At 43.4% G+C, this 24,348-nt stretch overlaps 1 protein-coding gene across 4 annotated transcripts in view; it reads right to left on the reverse strand.

The window, feature by feature from the left end:
- Nucleotides 1–4,476: 4,476 nt before the first annotated feature.
- The window catches only part of LOC100118299 (tubulin polyglutamylase TTLL5), a 43,321-nt gene continuing 23,449 nt past the window's right edge, over nucleotides 4,477–24,348 (reverse strand). For 2 of the 4 annotated variants that reach the window (XM_001602254.5, XM_031929665.1), the window contains exons 5-15: nucleotides 12,463–12,569; nucleotides 11,627–11,840; nucleotides 10,804–11,060; nucleotides 10,530–10,729; nucleotides 10,071–10,297; nucleotides 9,315–9,510; nucleotides 9,079–9,244; nucleotides 8,844–8,984; nucleotides 8,627–8,777; nucleotides 8,393–8,559; nucleotides 4,477–8,316 (exon numbers count right to left, since the gene is read on the reverse strand). In XM_001602254.5, coding sequence (XP_001602304.2) covers nucleotides 8,097–8,316; nucleotides 8,393–8,559; nucleotides 8,627–8,777; nucleotides 8,844–8,984; nucleotides 9,079–9,244; nucleotides 9,315–9,510; nucleotides 10,071–10,297; nucleotides 10,530–10,729; nucleotides 10,804–11,060; nucleotides 11,627–11,840; nucleotides 12,463–12,569 — 2,046 coding nt within the window. In that variant the 3' untranslated portion in view covers nucleotides 4,477–8,096. Of the gene's footprint in view, nucleotides 8,317–8,392; nucleotides 8,560–8,626; nucleotides 8,778–8,843; nucleotides 8,985–9,078; nucleotides 9,245–9,314; nucleotides 9,511–10,070; nucleotides 10,298–10,529; nucleotides 10,730–10,803; nucleotides 11,061–11,626; nucleotides 11,841–12,462; nucleotides 12,570–12,673; nucleotides 12,743–24,348 lie in introns of those variants that run through there. The other 2 variants (XM_031929667.1, XM_031929666.1) reach the window with 2 other exon arrangements.

Consider the following 24,348-nt stretch of genomic DNA (forward strand, 5'->3'; position numbering starts at 1 on the left):
ATGATGCGAATGTTCAGTTGAACGTTTACCGCGAGTTGACCGAGCGAACTGATATGTATTCCGTGTAATATAAGGAAAGAATAGTAACGAAAGAATCGTGTGCGCCGTTCGATTTTTAGTTTTATTCTGCACAGGACGAAGGGAAATCGTACTTTGCCATCATCAAAATTTTGTATATCGGTGCAGCGCCGTTACATTACATTACGTTCGAATGGGTATATACTTTACTGTTTATTTTCTCCCGATTCGTCGTATAGTTAGAGATTTTCGTGTAAACCGAGAACGTTTTTATCAATTTTTCCACATTATGTACGTATTGCGCACCTCAATTATATACGCAATAATGTAGGCGAGCCATTTTACGAGGGGAGCAAACTTTTAGCGCCTACGTATATGTCGTCGACTTTTTTTTATTTTCTACTCACGCCAAGCTGTCACATTTTAGTTAATTATTATTACGAGAGTAATGGCATATTATGTTTAATCCAATAAATTATACTGAAATTATATTTTACCGCACCTTTATGATTTATGATTCATTTTACGAAGCTTTCTGCGCACTTTTCATTATATCCCCGCTTGAAAATCAAAATCCTCTTTATTATTGCTTCCGAAATCGAGCGTATAACAGACGAGAGAGTTGCGTAATTTTGCATTTTATTGCTTCTCTGTTTTTGTTTTCAAATATAGGCAGTAGATTATAGCTACGTTGACTTATAGAGAGAAAGAAGACAAATAATTTACCGAAAGCTGCAGTTATATTCGAAACCTTTGTACTGAGAACCAAAACGTTATAAGTAAATGCTTCGTATCCGCGAAGCCGCCGCAGACAATTGGAATTGTAAAAGAGAACTCTATTCATACGCATGCATCACCAGTAATAGTCAATTCGATACAAGACTATGTTTCGTCGCCTATGCGATCTTTTCGGAAATCTTCTTTTTTTTTTTACTCTACATATTGATTTTTCTCAACACACACGATCTCAACGATTTTTTATCGGCGTAATCACGTTGTTGTACATTTGAAAAAAAATTTGTCCAAGTCCAGGTATCTCATATTACAAGTTTGTAATTCTATAGCCGAAAGAGTTTTCCAACTAGCCAGACTAAACGAGCGCGACCTTAGGTCCGCGATGATAAATAATAGCAAAAGACTCTCTCATATAACGTCCCTCCACTTGTCTGTAGATAAAGTGTTATACGTAAATAAATATAAACAAACAAATTGAATGATCGAGGCGAATCGTCGATGCATTAATGTAGGACGACTGCGGGAGAAATTGAGGGAAAAAAGCAGCAAAGAGACAGCGACTGTCTATAAAACATCGAATCCAACGATTTAGCCTCGACGCTGCCATAGAGCCAATCACTTTAGATACTTACACGTTGCCGAGAGACGCCTGTGCTTTTTCGTATAAACCGACGCATCTTCGAGAGTAGGCAATCAACCTTTTTTTATGATAAGTACACACACAACGCTACAGAATTTAGCTGTATAACGAAAGACAAAGAAAAAACAACATCTCTATACTCTATACCGTGCACGTTTCCATGTGTTTTCTCCGTTTTATTTTCGAAATTCCTCCGATATTCCGACGTATTGTGCAATCTAACGCGAAAGAGCCAAGCCTCATAAATAAAGTATGAGTGACTCGCATCACTCGGAAAGCAAATATAGGAAAAGTTTCTCCACATCCTCCGTTTCTATATGTACCAAATATGTGATCGTACTCTTAAGAAGAACAACAAAACCCACGACGTCACAGGATGTATATTCTGCAAAAAAAGAAGCCTCTGGTGAACGAAAAAAAAAAAAAAAAATACACACAGACACGAAAAAGCTTGCAATACTCTCGAGACCAATCACTGGCTGCCTGAGCATTTGCTTCTCCTTAGGCGCGAATACGATATAATTTTCCGTAGACAGTCGCGCGATGACGAGAGCAGCGACTATACTCGTGTTATACACACCCTCTTGAAATATTGTACACGTTGTATTATTGCGCGTCTGATTTATATTTTCCGAGTGACACAAAAAGCGGAGAAAAAGAGCAAAATATAGCTATAGCGCCGTGCACACAACGCACTGCGCAGATTTTAGCCACGTCGCGAAAGACGACGACGAGAACAAATATAACGATAAATAATAATCTAAGAAGACACATGAAACATACAATAACGAAACGGATCGCGAAGCCGAATAATCGATCTGTGTCGGACACTCGTTTATTGTGAAAACAGAGAAGAGGCAGCAGAGAGCAAAAAATTTTTGAGACGGAGAAGAGCGCGCGGAGCAACGAAAATAAGCTGAGGAAATTTACGGCGCTAAGAACAAAGACTTTTGCGAAGTTTAAACGGTCGTGAGACGTATAGTTATAGCTCGAAGCGTCGAAATTCTTCGCCGAGCGATTTTGTTAAACTTTTGCGCGCGACTTTCGACTGCGAACTTGATCGATTTTTCTTTTCTAAAACGACGTTGTATTGAGCTCGAGAGCAGGTTTATACAAGTTATACTTTTAAGGTACGGCTGTTGCGAGAATCGAATTGCACCGAGTTATTGAGAAATTATTCGTATCTATTGTTGTATGACAAACGACTTTAGTTACTGCGTGTTATGTTATTATCGTATACCACTAATCAATTTATTATCATAGATATGAGAAAAACTTGCTCTACTTCTGAAACGTGAAGCAGTGGCATAACGTATCTTTTATTAAATCGAGTCAATTTAGTTGGTATAATTATTAATGTGATAGCCGTAAAGCGTTGAGAGAGTATCAAATAGTTCAATTGATGATATTGTGTAAATAAATTTGTTTGTACAAAAAAAGTATAAAGATTAAAAAAAGAGGTATATATAAAAAAATTGTCGAGAGATTCTATTTTACAGTGCAGTGTATCAATCACGCCCGCCGAGAGTTATATATCAAATAAGTTTTATCGAAATTGAAAATTTTATCAATTTAGTTGAGTATATAAAATAAAGAATATATGAAAATATACCACGACACCTGTGCGTAGAGACGTGTATAAAATTGCGAAACGTCGTATAAAATGAAGTAGTTATAAGATAGAAAAGTTTGCTAACGCCAAGGAAAATGTTCCCTCTTGGTGTCACTCACGCATCACTATACACACCACATACTCATGTACACACAAAGTTGAATCTATACAATGTCAATTACGGACGGCTTTGTGAACTGATCGACGAATAAATAATACGAGAGTAAGTAACGAAAACGAACTGAAATCGCGTTCAGCCTATATAGACTATAGACAACACAATCGCGGGGACATTTTATTTTGCGATTAACAAATTTGTTCAACAAAACAAGATCAAAGGGTGCGAGTGACGAGGTATGAAACACATCGGTACACGATGATCACGAGTAAGGTCATCCATTATCGACCTGCAGCTCTGTACATGTATAAAATAAAATAGCGTTTAACGAGTAAAGTATATCCATATGAAAATCACACTAAAATAATACGAAATAAATGTAACTATTGAAGAGAAACAAAATGATCGTAACGATTATAATAAACATTTATGAACTAATAACAATGCTAATAATAATAATATTATAATGATATTAATAATGAAGCTAACTGTAAATGTCGTGATTGTCCGCTGATTGCGCGCTTGTAATTACGTACACATACATCAATATATAATATACATCATAGTTTATATCTATACATACTGTTAAGATAAAAAAACAATTCTCGTGTTCGTGTATGTAGTTATACACACAGAAGCGTGGACCTGCGTTTTAAGAAAACAAAACAAAAATCATCATGATATAAAAAAATTAATAAAAACATCGTTTTATATGGCGAATTTATAATCATCGAGATGCGTAATAAAACTCTCATTCACATTCTGACAAGACAACGCAGGCATTGAAGAACGAATGATGGCACCTTGTTGCAACAATGTCAAAGAGAGAGAACAGATGATTTTCATTTATCGTGAGTGACAAATCAATCGAGAAAGCGATGATGTTCACCAAAACAAGCCATCTCACGACATAAATAAATAAAAACGCATATATATATATATATATATACCGAACACAACATTTTTTCAAGTAAGGTAATTTTGTATGAAATCGATACTATAAACGTCAAAAAAATAAGAGAATATGTAGCGAAGGTAACGTACGCATGTGGATGACATGGGCTGTGAGGGGGTGTTGTCGAGCGGATTTGGCTGTATAATAAATCGTATATTCAGATTCGCTGGATTGTGGGCGACATATATGTATAATGTGTATACGTGTTACATGGCGCATGAGTCTAACGACGACACGCGCGAGGAAATATCCCACGTTTGTATGGAACTACGAAAGCACAAATGAATAAACGATTGTAAACGACTGTTTCTGTGTTTTCATTACCTTTGCAAATCCGCGTGTAAAAAATAGCCGGTTCTTACTGGAAGTGGTTCGGTTTTTCATTTATCGAATACAAATTTGAGTCTTTTCTGCTCGCTCAATTTATTTTCATCGTTTAAAATATGATGCATACAAGTTATGTATATTACATTGGGAAAATATGTTTTAATATTAGGCGCTGACAATCAATGCTTATAATAGATCCTAAGGACACTGAGCGAAAAATCCAGTCACAACGACAAATATAAATCGATCGTAATAACGAGAACACACGATTTCAAAAAAGATGCGCATAATTAAAATAGTTATACTACGATTCGGTAACGATTGCAACTGGATTCTTCATCGTAGGCAAATATCGCAAAACGCTCTATAGTTCAACTTGGATAATAACGCGTAGCCTAAATTAAAACATTAGGCGCGCTGATTGCCATCATTGGTGACTCGTAAACTGCGAACGTCGGCGCTTCTATTACATTCGCAAGACTGTACAATATTCCTCGAACGTTGACTAGCAAAAATTCTTATTTTTTTTCTTTCACATCTTCAAAAGATCACAGGTAAAATGGAAATAATCGTCGCCCCGCTTGCTGTACAGCTGCCCTGAGTAGGCCGCCTGTGCTGAGGTATATGTATTCGATATACGCATTTTTCCATTCAAGCTTACTAATTTTATCCACAACGTCGACGATCTTTGCCTTCTCATCGTTCAGCACCATTTTGTCTCCTCTTACTTTTAATTTGTTCACCGTTAATCTCAATCACATGCCATTGCTTATTGGATTCGAACGAAACGGCGAGTTTCTCAGCGCCAGATCGCAAAAATTAATGAGCCTTGATATGAACGTATTGAGCACTGAGCTGGCGATTTTTATCGTTAACGACGAGATGCGGGATAATTAATTGGTTGATCAGCAGCATCGCTAGTAAAATTAAATGAACACTGAGTTACGCAATCGAAGCGTATAATGTTTGCAGATCAACTGGTTCTCGCAAAGGCAGTTCTCGAGACTCTCTCACTCATTATCTCTCACTACGCGAAGAGTAGATTCCGAGGAGACAGAATAAATAAGGGAAATGCATCGTTACAGAGTATGAGAGCGTTATTGTATAATATACACGTCGACGGTAGGCGGCAGTTTAAAAAAACACCATCTCCGTTGAAGCCTCAACGAACATTTCGACACAACTTGATTTTTCATGATACCCATCGTAAAAAATGATCTCTTTATAGTCGATCAAGCATTTCGTAGAACTTTAAACGTGTACGCGATTAACCTAATAGACACCTCTTCGGCTTCTCTCCCGAAGATCACAACAAAGACATACAGCGTTAAAAAAACTTCCTCGTGCGAGCAAACTATGAATACAATAGTTAATATTAAGAGCAATAATGTTTCCTTGTTAATGAATATAAAAAATATCTTGCGATTTGACGACGAAACGCAAACAGCACATATATTACTTTGCCATACAATAATAAATAAGTTAACTAGACGAAGAATTAGAACAAGCCCTATATCGTGCAGTCTCGCTCCTCGTCACTTCGGTTAAAAAACAAAGAAAAACAAAACGCAAACAATTCGCAGCGTTCATAACGGCGGTACACAATATCCGGACAATAATCAGTGCTCATCGATCACATACAATTTATACAAAATATCCTTACACGTGAAAAATGACCACGGGCTCTTTCACCTTCTTTTTTTATTAGACATACATTCGCAGGCATTAATACTCGTACATGCATATTACGTATATACTATATACGCATTCAGGCCCTCCTCGCGGCGTTATAACGCCATCGAAACTTTTCAAGAGTTTGACATCTTGTATTTAAATTATTGCACTCCGTTGCGAGGTACTCGTGAAAAATGCTATTAAACGCCTATTCGGGTGCGCGCGCGATTTCTAGACCAAGCTAAGCATTAAGCCAATTTCACTGGTTTCTTATAGTAAAAGTCGATTCAACGCCTTCTCTAGCTCGATAAGCGTTTCTCCGGCTTTCAAGATTCAAACTTGGAAGCATCAGAGTTATTCAAACGTTTAAGTACTTATTAACTCGTATAAAATAAAAGTGTATAAGACAATTTGTTTAACTTTTATTGATCGTCACTTATTTTCCTTCAATTCTTTCGTTACTTCTACGTTTAAGCGTGTTCGTTGTAAAAAGATTATAATGATATTTTATACTCACGATGTTATCTCTAGTTACGATATTACAAGCTTGAAAGCTCCGTGCGCAAAATACTTCACTTCTGAACAGTAGAGATTTAAAATTACAAAACAGATGTGCGTGCTATACAAGAAATTAAACGTACGTTGTACATTGGCCGAGTAGCGAGCTTATACATTCACGTGCAAACGACGTATTTAATATCACAGAACGCGATAATTCAATGAATCGGTACGGCATAAGAAGCGGTGTGGTACACATGGTGCCGTTGTGCGGCAGCGTTCGCTAATCGACGCGGTGAATGATCGCTCGTTTCAAAAATACTGCTCGGACCTGGCTAAACTAATCAACGATCTTATAAAAGTTTTTAATGTCGTTAATTAGAGTTGTCGGCCGAGGATGCGCGAATGAAAATCTAGACGGAATGAACTGGATGGAGGTGATTTTCGTTCTGGAATCTCAACTTGGCTGAATTGGTACCTGCCAATCCAGCTATCAGATGTGCGTTATTTTATGAGCCGCGTTGCAAAGAAAAGAGCTCGCTTACGGATTTCCTTTTCTTTTTTCTAAGTTCAAAAAGCGTGAAAAGTCGTGTGTGGTGCACTATATATAAGTGTATCGGTAAAAAGCGATTTATATTAAATTTTAGATCCTTGACTTCACGTCTTAAAATGCGATAAAAGACCTCGCTTATTTTCTTACTCTACCTTGGCTTGTTCGACATCGATGAGATCGATCAAGTTACCTGAGCCAGTATAATTGTCCTCTACGTTATCATTAATTTTTGTTACTTGAATAATTACAACGATTTCATTACGCAGTTTCGAAATGTACTAGAGATTGTTTCGCAAACGTTAGTTTATCAAATGTTTAGAAGAGACTTTTACATAGTGTAGAAACGTCTTTTAAAGTTCTACTATCTGATACAACCTGATATTAATAAGATTCGTTTTACGTATGTATGCCAAGTTCAAGCGGAAGAAGATTGCAAGTAGGAACGTTATTGAATGCTGTAACGAATACGATAAATTCGTAGACATTTAAGAAAAAATTGAAAACAATCAACAATGCCTAAATAAAAATATAATTTTTTTGTCTGCTTCTTGAGTACCGCGCTAAATTTAAAGGAATAAGTTGAAGCAAGCACCGTTTGGTTACGCTAAAATTTAGAATTTGCTTATGAATATATTAGAACATCTTAAAAACACCAACGACAACAAATAGTACGCAAAATTTTTTCGCTTAAAAACTCATAACCAAGTAAATTTTTGTCTAACGAAAATTCGCACGTCGCGTAATAAGAATTCGAAAGAGTAAGTTTTCGAGAGGGCTCGTATAGCCCGCTAATTCTTGAAACTGCTAGCGCAACATTGTACTTCAGTACGCACAGCGTGAACAAGTTTATTGTACAACAAAAACTAATCCGGCGCAGTGCGCTATTACGTTAGTAAGTTAAAATTTTTTATCATTTGGCCAAAATCGACGAATTCAGAAGTAAACAATGACTTGAAAGTACTCGAACTATGTTCTAGGCGCCTTTCTCGTTCGGTTGTTTGACTGGTTGCATTTGCATTGCTCCGTGATATTTGCATTATTGTGTACCCTCGAGGTGATATGTGGCAGGAGGCTTAAAAGATTAGACCCTCGAAGACTACTGACAAAGCCGCTGCGCCCCAGAAACGTGTGGGCGCAGTTGTAGAGGTTGGTTTGCAGTAACAGTACGCTATCGAGGTCTTCCTCACTGGAAACAGAAATTTAGTTAACAATTCGAAATTTGAGTCTTGGCGTGTATAAAAACGTATATAAAAGTAATTCACCTGGCAGCTAAGAGGAATTTTTGGAAAAGTCTGTTCGGCACGGTTCTTGGTCTATCGACCGTATCGGCGTAGAGGTCGGTCTCTCTATTGTAAAGTGATAGAAAATCGGACAATTGCTTGGCTGTTATTGCGGCTCTATCCTTATCTCCCAATTTACTACTTGGCAACTGGAATCAATTTTTGTCGTTTAGTTACTGGAATAACCAAGGGGTCGCGTAAAAAATGAATACTAACGGTGAACAAGAAGGGTGTCCTTAAGTTACTAGCGGATTGTTGCAGAAACTTGGTCACGAGATCGCAACAAACGGGATCGGGATTTTGCGACGATATTTTACGCAGAATGTGACCTAAATACAAACCGAAGGCTTTCCTGGCTTCTCCGTGACTAAAACGAATAGATTCTTTAATATTGATAATCCGATAAGAATACACTCAAGGAGCATGTAACAACCTCAATTTATTCCCTTCGTGCATCATCTGCATGACTTGAGCTTTGTACTTGTGCGTATCGATATCCAAATTTTCCTTGCTATCGTTCCGATCCAAACTCTGCTTGTGGCCCTTGACCAAAGCCCTCTCGTACCTTTCGAACCTGTAAAGCCGATCGAATGCGTGAAATACCTCGCAACGGCTTCTTGCACGCGGATGATTATACAGTTGTGCAGAGAAACGAGAAATTCGATTACCTCGACAATCGATCCAGCTTGACTTCAGGAATTATGAAACCCGGCGTGCGACTAGCTGCCGGAAACAGTTGCTCGTGCAGCATCAAGTTGTGATTGGTACTCGACGTGTGCTGGACTCTTCCGGGCCCCAGAGGATCCGTCACGACTGGAATGCCAGTTGATGGATCTGCGAATCGATTGTAAGTAAAATATCGATAAAACTCGAGTGCGCCTGATGAGAAAAGAATAAGAATTACCTAAATACTGAGAATACAACTCCCACGACTTGGGACTAGGAAATATGAGCACGAATCCACCTCGGCGCTCGAATTGCGCCCTGGCGGATGCTAATATTCTCTGCTGCTCGGAGCTGAGGCCGGACTTATTAATACTGGTTTTACTGGCAGTCTTCTTCTTCTGATTTAGCGTCTCCGCCGAGTGGACTCTTCTGCACTGGAATACAGAATCGTTCGGTCGTTAACATTTTAATGGACGTTTTATTTTTGCGGAAGGAAGAGCGGCGTCTCGAAATAAATATGTGTTTCCTCAAAATCATAATTTTTACAATTCAGCGGCATATGGAACGTCGAAGAAGCTTCTCCAGAATTACATTAAAATTTAATCGCATCGAGTGTATTCTCGCGATTCCGCTTCCTCCAGCGAATCGCGCGGTTTATTTCGGTTCCTCACAATTCCACTAAATAAAACCTCAGTCGAGCAAAAAAAAAAAAAAAAATAAATAAATTAAAAAATTGCCAAACATCGTAAAATCTCCAGTCACAACACATCCTCCCAAAAAAGGCCATTCGCACTTCAAGCGAACGGCCCGAAGTGATAAACAAATTTTAGATCCTCCAAAAAGGCAGCGATCCGTATAACAAGAAAAAAAGTCAGAAACCTTCCAGCAGAGGACATGAATCATGGGGTGATTCACACACGGTCCGTACACCGTTAAACCTCATATATACAGGCGGCGCACCTTTTATAGCCTCGCGCAAAAGAAAAATACTCACACTGGTCATTCGCTTGGCGGGATTGACGGATCTGTGAGGGTGCGAGCTCTTCGGCCGGAGAATGGGATCGACGGCCGGGACGCCCACGAGAGTCAACAAGTCGGCTATGAGGGCAGACTTCAATCTCACGTCCAGAGGAGAGTCGCAGCCGAGGGACGGCGTCAGATTCACCTCCAGTAGCCAGGGCTTCAACGTGTCGTCGATGAGGATGTCGAAGCCGAAGAGCTCTGTCGAAGATATAAAAGCCGTTGCATTATTCAATAATCGGTTTATTAAAATCGAGAAGCAGGACTATAAAATGTGTGCGGTTACAGAGCGAGTGGAATTTTCTGACAAAAAAAAAAAAGCAACTTCCTTTTCGCGATTCCGCGTGGATAAGAGTCGGGTGATTCACGCGAATCATTAGGTATTCCGCGACGGGTGAGGAGAGAAAGGTGTGTGTGTGTGTGGGTATGTTACCGAAACAAGTGTCGGGATGCTTAACGAACTGCTTGATGCCGCTTATTATTCCGGATGCGGTGGCGAGAATTGATTTTATAATGATGTCTTCGATCCGCTGCATCAGCAGCTCGGTGTCCTGACCGATCGATCGGAGATGCCTCAGCAAAGCCGACAGGGTCCACTTGTGGCCGACGTCTTCCGCGTCGGGATCTTCGCTTCTGAATGATGAATTATTAATTAACGGCCAGTCTATTTTCGGTAAGTATAAAGAGATGCGCTGTAATGTGCTCACTTGACGTAGTCCACGTGGAACTTGTTGATGCTGTAGTTGCAGAGGTGCATACACGGGTTCCAGACGTACTGATTGTCCCCGTCGTACTTGACTGTGGCGAATCGCACCAGACCCTCCTCGTAGAGATAGATCAGCAGCGGGTCGTAGTTCGTCACCGCCACGTAGAGCCGCAGGTCGCATTTGTGCCCGTCGACCAGCAGAGGGTTGTTGATGTACTGGGCGACGATGACCGACTCGTCCGTCAGGATTTTCTCCGGCTGTGGGTTTTCGAGCGAATCGTCATCGAGAGAAATATATTGCGCGTTAAACGTTTTACGAGAAAACCGATGTGAAAGCACCGTATACAATATACGTCATAGGCGTAGACATACAATGTGCAATTTCGAATAAACCGCCGATAAATTACCGAGGAAGCGAATTCGGCTCTCCCCAAGTCGTTAATTTTCTCATTACTACCAGAGCCGTAATTAAGCGCTTAATTCTTACTCAATACACCTCTCGGCCGCGCGGTAAACGAAAAAACCTTCAATTAGAGATAATGCACAGTTGAAAAGGTAATAAAGATAAATAACGCGTTGCACATACTACAGCGTTCGTTTGTACGAGGGTATAGAGTTCATTTTTTTTTTCCCCGGAAGCTAGTGGAAAAACACACTATATACATTATATACATTTCCAATCGACACTCCGCTGCAGTGTATAGGTATTCAGCCTCGAACGTATAGTCGTGTTAAAATTTACTGAAATTACGAGGTCGCGACGTTATCCAAACAATTGCGCAATATTTTTTCTTCAATAGACGAATAAGTCCAAGCAGACTCACACTGTTGACGATGTAAATGCCTCGTCCGCGCGAGCTAGCCTTGGGCTTGACGATCCAGGGTCCGCGGTACCTGAAGTGCGCCGTCTGCAGCTCTCGCGACTCGTTCGGCAGCAAGAAGGTCTGCGGTATGAAGTCGAGATTGCGCACACCCTTGCTACGCTGCATCGCCTCGATGTTCTTGTACAGCCGGTCCTTGCGCGTTATCTCGTACGATCTGCGGACGAGACACGACGACGGGTTTATGTTTGTGTGTCCCTCTCGCGAGGTGTCGAGCGAGAGATGCCATCGCATCTCTTTCTTTCGCTTCGTTTTATTTTTAGTCGTATATAGAGCGACGTTCATTTTCTCGGCGAGTTTTTGCGTGGAAAATTGTTTGGCAACATTCAATGCTTCGCGAATTTAATATGCGAATTCCAATCTTTTCGGAACAATATTACCGAGCCCTACTGAAATTCTGTGGGTGTGTGTCGTTTCGTACGAAATTGAAAACAGAGTTCGCGTAACGCACAATAAACCCGTGGAGGTAATACCTCGATTCTCTTTTATACGACTGTTGGTATAAGTTTTTTTTTCTCTCCGTTTCGTTAAAATCCAGCGAGAGCGCGAAAAAGACGCGAGAGATGACGAGTAATTCGCTTTTTAACGTCGCCCGTAAACTTCTCTCTCAGTCTCTCAAACAAAGTGGAGTATTCCAAACGAACGTGTTTATCCTCTGGCGCCGGTTTATATTCTCGAGTGTTATACGCGGCTGGCTCAAAGAATACCTCGTTGATTCTTGGATCCCGGCAAGGCGGTGATTAATTAGCTTAATTTAATTAAAGCGAACCTATACATACCTCGGAAAGTGGTTAACCTTTTGATAAGGCAGCAGATTACGGAGAACATCGGGCTTTGGATGGTTGCCCATCCACAGGATGTTGAAGGTGCTCTCGTTCATGGAAACCTGGAAAATATAGCAAAGGAGTTAAAATTTATTAGAAACCGATCTCGGTATAATCGATTTCACTCAGTCGCGTAATGAAATAAGGTCGATAGTATCGTTTTTACGTCATAAATCGCGATTTTTTTTTCTCGCACACACACCATCTCTCCTCCATACATATACCCATATACGAGAGCGGCACGATTTAACCGCGATGACGACGACGGCCTTGTCACCGCGTTGGCTTTTTAAAGACTAAATACGAGCGACGGCGCATAAATGTTTTCATTAGTAGCTCTACACACTCGACTCGCGAAGAATCTCCGTATGAAAAGCTGCTGCTTTTTCGAGCGATTATGCGACGCGGTTACTTCAACAATTTCATAAACACCGCGCTATAGCGGTCGCAGCCTTGTGTCGCAGTTTTTGCATCTCCAAGCTTGAAAGATCCACGGCTCGATTTCTCCAGAGATAGAGAGAGAAAAAGGGTTGAACAAAGGATCTTCTCGGAATACGTCAGCAAGAAAATAAAAAACGGGAGCTTCCTGCATCGGTTCAAGGGTCACAGCCTGTGCGGATTCTCTTGAAACGATCGTGCGCAGCATAAGGCGCTTGCGTCAGAGAGAAAAAAAAAGCACATCCGCGCTCGTCCCTCCGCCTGGTGTACAAGGGCGCGCGAGCGAACGTTCGCTTCTTCCGAGTGGGCTAATCGCTCTCTCTCTCTCTCTCTCGCGCGCGTCATCATAACGGCGCTCGTTTGTATTTCCGCGGTATAACGCGAGCGATCGGCGTACAGTGTACTTCAAGGCTGCTGTGTATATACAAGGCACACCTCGACGTCGCGCATTCTAACGCGTCTTTTAGAGGCGATTGTGCGTAAGTAAGTATAACGCGTAAGAGCCGATAGAGGCGGTCGAGAGAGGCCCCTTTCGCTGCTCAGCGCTCTTCCGTCGTACTTTTAGCCGGCACTCTCTCTTTCGTTAATTGCATGCGCTTTGCTCTTTACTTTCTTTCCTTGCGTAGGTCGGCCCGTTGTTGCGTTATGTGCTCTCTTTTTTTTCAGTCTCAAGCGGTCCGCCTCTTTTGTTCCGGTATATACATACTCGTTGCCGAGTACATTCGACTGAATCGAATGGGATAGTTATAATCGCGTTTGTAAAACAACCGCAGCGCCGGCCCTGGAGAGGATTTAAAGCGGCTATTCAACGAGGTTTTTGAACTGAAAGCTGCGAACGACCGATGTTAATCATACAGCTCGCGTATATACGTTATACACGATTGATGAAAAAACTATACGCCACTTCGTTATACGCTCGTCCTCCTTTTTCGCCTCGTACACTTCTAAGCCATCTCCCCGGCCTTCGCTGCGAAAATTGGGTAATCAATATTTTATTGAGGAAGGCGGAGCAAGAGAGACCCGTAATTGCTTACGGTTTTTACTTTTGCTCTTATCCGCGCGTTCCGCTACTTGGCTTTTCGAAAGAGGGAAATATAAAGTACTCGGCGCGTTTCCGCGTTCAGCTATATGTACGCTGCGACTTTTTTTTTTCGTCCCAAAGATTCGCACAATTCCGGACAATTGTGCCAAATTCATTCGGAAACTCGATCGCGTCTTGGCGCGAGCGAGCTGCACTATTTCAAGCGGCTTTGATCTACTTTATTCGCGGAATAAATTGAATTTCAATAACCTGCTTAAAGTTTGCGAAATAACCGAGAGCTAGAAGTCTTCGCTATTCCGCGAGTTTCGAGTGAAGTTCGCGGGAAATTCGAGCGGAACGATGTATACGCGTAAGTAGCAGTTCCATGTAAATTAGAAACTACGCGCTTACAGAGTCGTCGTCGGCGATGATTAATGGATAACGGAAGTTCGGATCGAGCTGTATTATACGTCGGGTCGTTTCGCTTGATCTATTGCTCCTTGCATCGTTACACTCGGATCTAGAGGCGCGATATCGAACATTGATTAGACACGTCGATCGTTATCGTTTCCTCTCGAGCCAGTCGTCGACGTCATCGATAACGAAATTTCCCACTCGCAAAAATTGATCAGCTCCTCCTCTCCTCGTACATGGATTATATAAATCACTGCAGAGACAAAATAAGAAGATCTACGTGTATCTCGATAGAGATTACCAGGCCAGACTCGTCGATTCATCGCGACGACAGCGTCCAATAAATTTGCAATTCTCGCTCTCACGTGATAACGCATCGCGCGATACATCCGTGCTTAATAATCCGCAATTGGCGTTTTATGAGGCGACGTACGTATAAGCGACACCGATTGACACACTCGTCGTCGCCTATACTGGCGTAATAATTTTCGCGCCTGTGATTAGGCTACTTGAGCGCGATTACTTTTTGATTGCCCCGAGTATGCGTGATTCGAACGCTGCTGCATCGAGCACGTGACGTATTTCACGCCGAGAGAGCTAATATAGTGGCCTGTTATTGTTATCGATGCTCTCGATTTTTCATGAATCATTATTCCGAATCTAAGAACGTCAAAACTCGCGATTTCTCCGAGTCGGAACCGTCTATACAGAGCAAAAAAGAGCCGGATCTCAAACAAACACTCATCTGCGCGAACAACACCAGGTACATAAACATAAACCTACAGAGACCGACGTATCATTACAATAACAGACAATGGGCGCAGTGCGATATTTGCATTGGGATATGCCGTGCTTGCTTTCGAGGAATATCAAGCCGGCCGAGTGAAAGATACACATCAGAGCATGAGCGACTGGACCGCATAAGAAAGTGCTCATTACGCCCAAGACGTACACCTATATACATAATCCTACATATACAGAGAGAAAACAAAGCTCATTGACTTTTCATCTCTTGCGCGTGACTCGATTTCTCTCAGCTGCAACAGCTACTAGCGTCATTTGACGCGGAATCTCGATCGATTCGATGATGGATTTCCGCGTTTTTGTCTCGATATCTCCGTCACTAGACCAATGCGGAGACTGCAGGAAGACGGACGGCGGGTTCATTGGTATTTACGCTCCGGAGACTTTCAAGGACACGTGTACGCGCGCGGCGCGGATCACGTTTTTTTTTTGCGCCGATTCGTATAATGGTGCGTCGCTTTTTACGTAAGCGTTTGTCCGAGACACGTGACGAGCCGGGGTGATGATAAAAAAGAAACGAGATCGAGGTGTCGTAGCTGATTTTCGAATAACTCTAGTGTACTAGTCGATTCTCACGCAGTAAAGTGTCTAAGAGGAAAAGCCGTCGCGGGATATTGGGTCATACGCATAAATGGAAAACTGTTTTTTCAAAAGGGCAATTAAAAGCGCGCGCTTTTACGATTTTCAGAATGAAATAATGCGGGAGTAAAAAGTATACTTCATGTACAAGATATAGACCTATTGCAACAAACGATGATCATGTCTCACTCACGCATATGCGCGCATCGGAGCTGGGAGGAACGTTTTTTTCCTTTTATTTACGATCGTCATTTGCATAGTTATAGAGCGATAAATACGCGAGAGCGATATACGATCTGTCAATTGTGCCGTACGTGTCAAGGAATATCGAGAGAGTCCGTATGCGCACACGTGAAGAAACGCATTAAATTTATATACGTATGTTTTCACCGATGACGTTGAACTCAAGTTCAAACGTTGATTGAGCGTAGTCAAGTGAATTTCAGAATTCTGATATAGTTCCGACTCTTTTAACGAAACTCGAGCTTTACCCAGGAATTAATCATCGCAGGAGTGTAAGATATGTATATAAACTTACAATGTAATCAGTTCCCGATTACCATTACAATGCGTACTGTAGCTCTTTCTCGAAGAATCCTAATCGCGAGTACAACGCACAAAGAACACATCTGCAGATGCGCTCACTTTTATGCAACGGACACTATTTTTAACTTATCACCGCGCGATAGTAGACCGTGTGTTATTACAAAAAATGACCTGTCGCGTGTGCAGCGCGTAAGCATTAAACTGCGCGTCTCTAAAGTCTAAAGCGATAAGCTTCCGTTTGTAAACACGGAATCTGTCATCCTGTGCCGATTAACTATCAACATCCAGCTCTCGACTCGCTATAATATATACAAAGTCGAAAAGTTCCGAGTGACTCATAATTAGCGGCGCAATTAAACTCGATTCCGAAATGTACGCGAGCGTGCGCACGTGGAGAGTTTTTATTTTTTTTTTTTCGGGAAAATCGTTATACTGTGATCCTATCTAAACCCTCCTCTTTTCGTAAAGCGCGCGAACTGCTAAAATTAGCACGAGATACACTCGTGTAACGCTTTATAAGGACTCTGGACATAAACAAGCTCGCGGGTGCGTGACGATGCGGCGAAAAAAATCGGCGCGAGCGCAGTTTCGACGATATTATGCGTGAATACACTGCGCGAGCGCACGTGTGTACGTTTTTTTTTTTTTTTTTTTATCTCCCATTGTTATTCGCGGCGAAACGTAAACAGAATACACACACTACTAGCTAGCAATTTATGGAAATCGAGAGGAGCGATTTTTTGCGGTCGAATGAAATTTATTCAAAGAGACTTTTTTCAAGCAGAGACGTCGCCGCGCCGCGAATTCACGTGATAATGAGCCGACGCGTCGAAGAAAGCTCGCGCGCTTGAAAAATGTATTCGCGTGTGCACAAGAATCTTTAGAATCTCTACGCACGTTGTTCAATTAGCGGGCTTGCATCAAAGGCTGCAGCTTTGCGTAAAGACGATTATCCGCTGAATCGTAAAATCGATTGGAGTTTAATTGTTAAACGTGATAATTCGCGCGGCTGATTAATGGGGCGTGTGATAATCGATGGACAGCGATGGAAGTGAATGTTCGGTGAATTTTGAAGCGTAAAGTGCGTATACCGGTATTATTACACTTCTTCCCAGACGAATCCGGCTGAAACCAGATTTCTGCCGGATGCTGTGTATACCTGTATATGTGCAAAGCGTTCTGGATCCCGAGCTCCCGTAACGGTCGCAGTTCGGAACTATACCGAGTTTCTCGATACATCGGCGTATGGGAAAACAATGCGAGAGCAGCGCATGAGATACAAGCGTAGTCAGATATCCGATAATTAGGCCAACGCTGCGGCACAGTCATATCGCAGAAGATAGAGAAAGAAGCATCCAATCAGCAAACAGATCGCAGCCACGAGATAGGAGTGCACGAAACCGCAGCAGCTCACCACTCGGTCGGAAATTGTCGCCATATCCGGGAGAAGAGTAGCGCGCGATGCGGAAACCCAGTGTACGTACGTATGCTCTCGCTATGTATAGTATACACGCTACGTTCTCTCTCTCTCTCTCTCTCTCTCTCTCTCTCATGTCGTATACTGTATACAGCGACGAGAATCGGCTTTCCTGCGCGGCCGACGAGAGAGCATACGAGTGTACAGCCGGTCTCTTGGCTTTTCAGTCACGGATCTCCTAAGGTCATCCACTCCCACCTTCGCCGCGGGCCACCTGCGCGCGAGTGATCACCGGGAGGAGCTGCGAGTGGCGTGTATATGCGTGTACTTGTACACGCCAAGTTCTGGATCCAATCGTTGCTCCCGATGAATTTAACGACGAGCGCTAATTCCGCGGGATAATCACCGCGCGCGAGAGAAGAGCATTCGGAAGTTCTTTGTTCGGACTAAAGCCGGGCGGCGTAGGCTACTTTTTTTCTTATTGCGCTCGCGAGACGTCGTCGTAGTCGTTCTTTTGTCTCTGCCTCCCGACACGGCGGTGGCCTTTTCTCTCTCTCTCTCTCAGGCGAGTAACGAACGCGAGGAGAGCCTGAAACGGTATTAATGCCTGTGCGCAACTGCGGAGAGTAGAGTGGTTTATAAGTATTATAAGTGGCCGTGTGCTTCAATAATTCTGATATGCTGAGATTTTTTCTTTCGCAGAAAAATCGTGAGGATTGCTTATGAGGTATTTACGTGCTGCTAGATGATGAGTTTCTTTATTTTTGCTTACCAATTTGGAAAGGATCTTGTACCTTTTTAGTCTAGGAAATACCTAGAAAGAGAGAAGCTCGGCAGTAGATAGATACATGATTGCTTTATGAATATTTCAGACATATTTGCACAAGGAGAGCGTTTGCACGAGACTATAGAGAAATTGAAAGGTGCGTGCGTTCGATGGGATTTTCGGTGCGAGTACGAGTAGTGTATTATTCCGAAATCCTTGAAAAAAAGTCGAAAGGCAGATATTGGATAACGCGGGAAGTTTCCGCACGCGATCAGTAGAACGAGTCCAAAGTGCTAAGACCTAACGCTTGTACTCCACCAAATCCCCGTCGTTACTCAATCATCTCTGAAATCGCGTTTTTCTCTCCCGATGCTGCAGCAGAAATTCTAATTCCATCCGCACTACACACACGCAACCCCGCGAGAGTTACGCAATGATTCCCTCGAGCGCAAAAACGAAGCTCGCATTCCCGCGAACAAAAGTAAAACCGAAACTAGAAAGCTTTTTTCCTCGCTCGGGTGCGGATTGGTCACTTACTAGCGTTTTCAACTCGTTATGCTAATTTTAGACAGCCGAACGAGCCGGTACAAAAGTCGTTCGTAAATTCCCAATCGGCGGCTAAATATACCGAAAATTACACGCACATATGACTCAGCGTATCCGAAAACATCGTAGAGACACTCCCTTCTTGTCATCTTTATTCTCGAATCATCGCCGCGATCAGCAATAAAAGATCGTTGCACCTTCAAAACACTCTAAAATATCTCTCGCTTCTCATCGCCCACGAGAGTTCGTCGACGCCTCGCATGTACACGTGCAGTCGCACACGTACACACATCGCTGTGAAACGGGTTTGGGAAAAAGCCTCGTCTAGCCTACGCTATTGCCTACACACGCACGCACATACACACACACACACACCCATACGTATAGGCATAGGCGGGAAGACAGGTTGCTGGCTCTCGCGGAAGCGCGAAAATGCATCCGGTAAAATGCGCGCGAGAGAGTTTGAAATTTCATATTTATCGCCGCGCGTCGGCTTTTCAAAGTGCGCAGTGCGGCTTTACCATTATTTACGAGGCGGATCGCGGAATTATTTAGGCTTTCGTTGTTCGGAAAGTTTTAAAACGAGACACACGCGCGCGTGCGTATAGGAAAAGCGGAGAGTCTCTCGCGAGTTTTTAAACAAACGCCTCTGTGTGTGTGTGTGTGTGCCGTTACATAAAATGTATCTCTCTAGAGCGAGTCGAGCCAGTTGCTGCACGTAATAAAATGTAATCAAATTTTATGTAACTAAAAAGTGCTGAAACGGTAGTTCGCTGCAATTTTCGCGACGATGAAAAATGGTCAGGCAAATCTCAACACACACACACACACCCGCGCACGTAACATCCCATCGTAAAAATAGGGTGTACGTCTCGAGGAAAGCTCGAACTTTCCTCTCGCGCTGTCTCCCGCGGGCTGAAACGTTCAGTGAGAGAGACGCACGGGACAATACACCCTCTGCACCCGATGCGTGTCTCGGATCCGGTAGAGGAATTCTTTTATAGAATCGCGCGTGCGACTGACGTCGGAAAGTGTATAAGAAGCGTATACACGCGACTCTGGATACTTCTGGAATATCACAGTTAGGTGACGTTTCGCGAAGATTGAGATTTATTCCATTGTGGATTTTCGCAAACGCCTCGCGTTTTTTTTTTCTTCTTCCGCGAGATTGAGCAATTATACACTCGACGAGCAAAAAACGAGGCTTGAGTTTTACGTTACACTTGATTAATCGCCGTTTGTCATTGACACTATGCGCCTGCGTGCGTGAGAGAGAACAGAGATGATCGTCGTAATATGCAAAACTTACGACGTATTACGCAATGCGTGAGTGTCGTCGAGGAAGGCCGACTTTGATAGAGGAGCTCCGATCCGATTCTAAAACTTGAAAAGTAATCGCTTCGACAAGATTTACTACGTTACTGACGAGCTTCGCGACCTCACTTTCTTCAACAGCGTCGCGCTAATTCCTCACTGTCTCCCAGCAGCCATAACGGCGTCGTTCGAGCGCAGCAACGCGTGAAAGTCCGCATCGATCTATCGCGCGTCTCTCGAGCCTACTCGGAGAGAATCCCAATCGACTGCAACCTCGCGGTTTCTCTCTCCTCTGAGAGATATACGACGAGAGCGAGAGATTGTCGCGAAATTGCCTTCCTTCCTACAGCGCTGCGTTTTTTTCTCTTCTTCCCGCAATTATGAGCGCGCGCGTCGATGTAAGATTTTAATCGCGGCAAAATGGAGCTCTCTCGCTTATCGCAGATTGCTTTTCCCGAGAATTTTCGTCTCGGAAAACTCGGTCGCGTATATACGCGTCCCCCGATGAGCATATCGATGTGTGTACGCTTATTTTTCTCTCTCTCTCTCTCTCTCTGTCTCGCGAGCGACGATTACCGACGCGTCATCCCGATGGACGTATGATGAAACTCGGGCCTATGCACGCGAAGAGAAAAAAGCTGCAATTACGTCCGTTAAAAGGATTGCCTTGGACTTTCGATGAATAAAGATTGTTTTTTCAATTCAGTTCTCGAGTAATCGACGAGAAATCTCCGCGGAGCGAGTAATAGAGGATCACGTCGCTGTATATATATGATCAATCGATTTGCCGTACGTATATACGCGTGCGACGACTTATTACGCGAGCGATTACGGCACGTAATCGCCGCTAGCTAGAGAGCTGAGAAAAAAAGTGTCTACATGTGTAATGAATCAGAGGAATACGAGCGTTTTAGAATGATAAATAAGGATTTTATTAAGGATTAAGGAAGATTGCGCGCGGTTGCGATGGAATTGTAATGGTGCACACGTGTGCTTTGAGATTTCGCGTTATAGGAGCCGGTCAGTTGTTCCATTTCACGAGAGAATACATCGCGAAAGCTACAGCACGCAGTGTGTGCATAGAGCTCGAATTACAGATTCGCAATCTGCCGGCCGATTCCATCTGGCGCGAGTAGTGATAAGATAGAGCCAGAAATGGGAAGGTGGATTGAATAGCCCAGGGAGAGGGGAAGACTCGTCGATACGATATTGTCTCATTCGCGCTTTGTTTTCGAAATGAAATAACGTACGTGAACTATCGCTGCATGAATGGGAGAAAGGAAGAATCAAAATCTTTCCGACGAGCATCGCAGCAATCCACAATGGAATCGTCCGCTCTCGATCGCCTCGCGGTCATCCTCGCGAAAAGCAATCCAAGAAGCCGAAAAATAATTCCACGCGCATCGCCTGGCTAATAAACCCGCGAACAAAACCCATTGTCTCGGCGTCAATTAAATCGAACCGACCGAAAATCTCCCCCTCCGAGAAAACGAAGAAGAAACATACGATATACGCGGCGCAGACGATGACGCGGAAAATAAAAGAGCCGCGCGCGAGTTACTCGCGCGTGTGTATCGCATTGCGAATCAAGGATAACGAGAGAGAGAGAGAGAGATCACGAGGCGAGCGAGCGAGTGAGCGGAGAAAGAGAGACCTCGAGGGAATCACGATTGACGAGAGAGAAGAGGAGAGGAATCGATGCGACTCCTTTCTTCGCCGGCGTTGACTCACACATACACATATGCTTTTAGAGCGTAGGCGCGCGCTCGAGATTTCCAGGGGAGATTCGCGAAATTCTCTCGCTGTATATGTGATATCGCGCGTAGGTGTACGACTTTTCCAATTTGCCTCTTTTTCGAGATCATATCTTGCGGTGTATACGCGGCGGGCTTTGTTTCAAGGATTTTCCGATCGCTTTATTGCACCGCACGCTCGCGTTGGTTATTTCGACCGCTTGTTTATAGAAATAAACAACTCGACTCCCATCGAGAGAGAATAATAAATTCGATAATCCCGCGCAGTCCGGCGCGCCGCTGTGTTTTCGCAAGCGAGATTAATCGAACCCGCGAAATTTCCCCGTTGACGAGCTGAGCGCAAATATTTTTCGAGCTCTATCTCTCCCGATCAATGTGTTTGGATCCGAATTTAGTGTATATTTTCGCTGCAATCAACGGGTCTCGCACACTAATACATATTCTTTTTCACATTTAATCTCCACTCGCCGCGTTTCTCCTCCGAGAAACTACCTCACGCACGCGTGCAATTACATGCGCCGTCTCACGTGTCTGTGTAGAGTCGTAAGCTTTTTACAGCGCGATTATTCAAAATCGACCGGGAGTCGTTTAAATCACATACCCGACATTGATTTTCGCGCGGGGTCGCCGACGTCGCGGAGAAATTGAGGTGCACAGCAGCAACGAGCTTATCTCGGGAATTCCACCTGTGTCGGCCGAGATAATCGCGGCTTAGCGTGGGAAAACCGAAAGCCACCGCGGGAAGACTCTGCGATGCAGACAATGATAGTAGAGTCGACGATAAGTGTTTTCAATGACGAGGCTTTATCGGAATCGATCATCGTTCTTGCATCGGCCGGTTATTATTATTTATCGTCAACTGACGCGGACGGGATTCGTCTGGTTTTCCGCGCGCGTCCAACTGAATTTTAGGAAGCGCTTATTTTTACAAAATCCCCCAGGGAATCACCGTCAAAGAAGCTCCCCTAGAAGAGGAAGAAAAAATAAACACAGCGCAAGCTCAAAGGTCCTCCCCTCGTTAATAAACCTCGATAAAAGGACCGAAAAGGCCTATTATAGCTCCTCGCTCGAGAGCGCATATCTATTCATAAACTCGACTTGAGCGAGCGCAACCGTAATTAGCCATTATCGAGCTATATTCGCGACGGCCTGGGTTTTTAACGCCGATTGAAAATACACGCGGGCGTCGGCAGAGTCTCGGGGTCGACGCTCGGCTCACCTCTCGACGGCTGATGTGCATCGCCGGCAATAACACCGGCACCGTTGAATAAATGAAATGGCATTTCGAGAAATCGAAAGAGAAATAAAAAAAAAGACCGTCTTTCATCTCGATCATCGCTTTCGATCGAAATCCAGTGCGCGTCATCCTCGTACGTCACGAGGTACAGCTTAGAGAACCAGCTCACACCTCCGCTGTCGTCGCGATTGCGCGTATAATACATAGACTAGACAAAGCGAGAAGGAAAGAAAAAGGTACAGCCGTGCCGGAACACTTCCTTGTGTATCATCGATAAGACTCGCGTACACGCGAGTGGGGCTTGTGCGTAGTTCGCTGCGTAACTCGGCGCGTATGTATATGTGTGCGTATACTATGCGCGCGGAATGAATGAATTTTTATAGCGTTTTTGTCGCGCGCACGTGGATCAGAGAGCCCCGAGCTCGAGCGACGGGATCCGCAGTCACGCGAACTGGCAGAACGTGAGCCGACGTGTAAACAGTTTTATTCCAGTCTCTCTGCGCCTTATGCTAATGCGCGATAGTGTATGGAAGATCGAGGGGGAAAAAGATAGTTTTCCTACAGCGAAACCGTCGACGCGATCGCCAGTAGTAACAGATGCGTTTGGTGGGACCAGCAGCCTCCACCTCTCTGTGTTCTAATTCGGGACGGCAAAGCGCGTCATCTCGAAATCTCATTGTTTCTCTCTCTCTCTCTCTCACGGCGTTAAACAAGTGCGAGTAAAGAAGCATCCTCCTGACACGGTTCTCCTCCGTTGTGCTCGACCAATTAAAAACTCGTCCCACATTCCGTCGGCCCGATAAAGGAGAAAATAGAAAACCGAATATAGGTAAGACGCGGATAAAAGCAAATTTTAATTATACACGCGTCGCCTTGAGACTTTTCGCCGCGCCCTCTCGAAAAATTGGATTAACAAGCTGCTGCGTCTCCTTTGTGCCTTGCGGCGTAAAGGTCAGATCGCCAATTATAGTAAGCTTGAGAAAATAAAATCAGTAGTAGAGCGGA

This window comes from Nasonia vitripennis, chromosome 4 (genome assembly GCF_009193385.2).
Source record: "Nasonia vitripennis strain AsymCx chromosome 4, Nvit_psr_1.1, whole genome shotgun sequence".
Taxonomy (NCBI): Eukaryota; Metazoa; Arthropoda; class Insecta; order Hymenoptera; family Pteromalidae; genus Nasonia; species Nasonia vitripennis.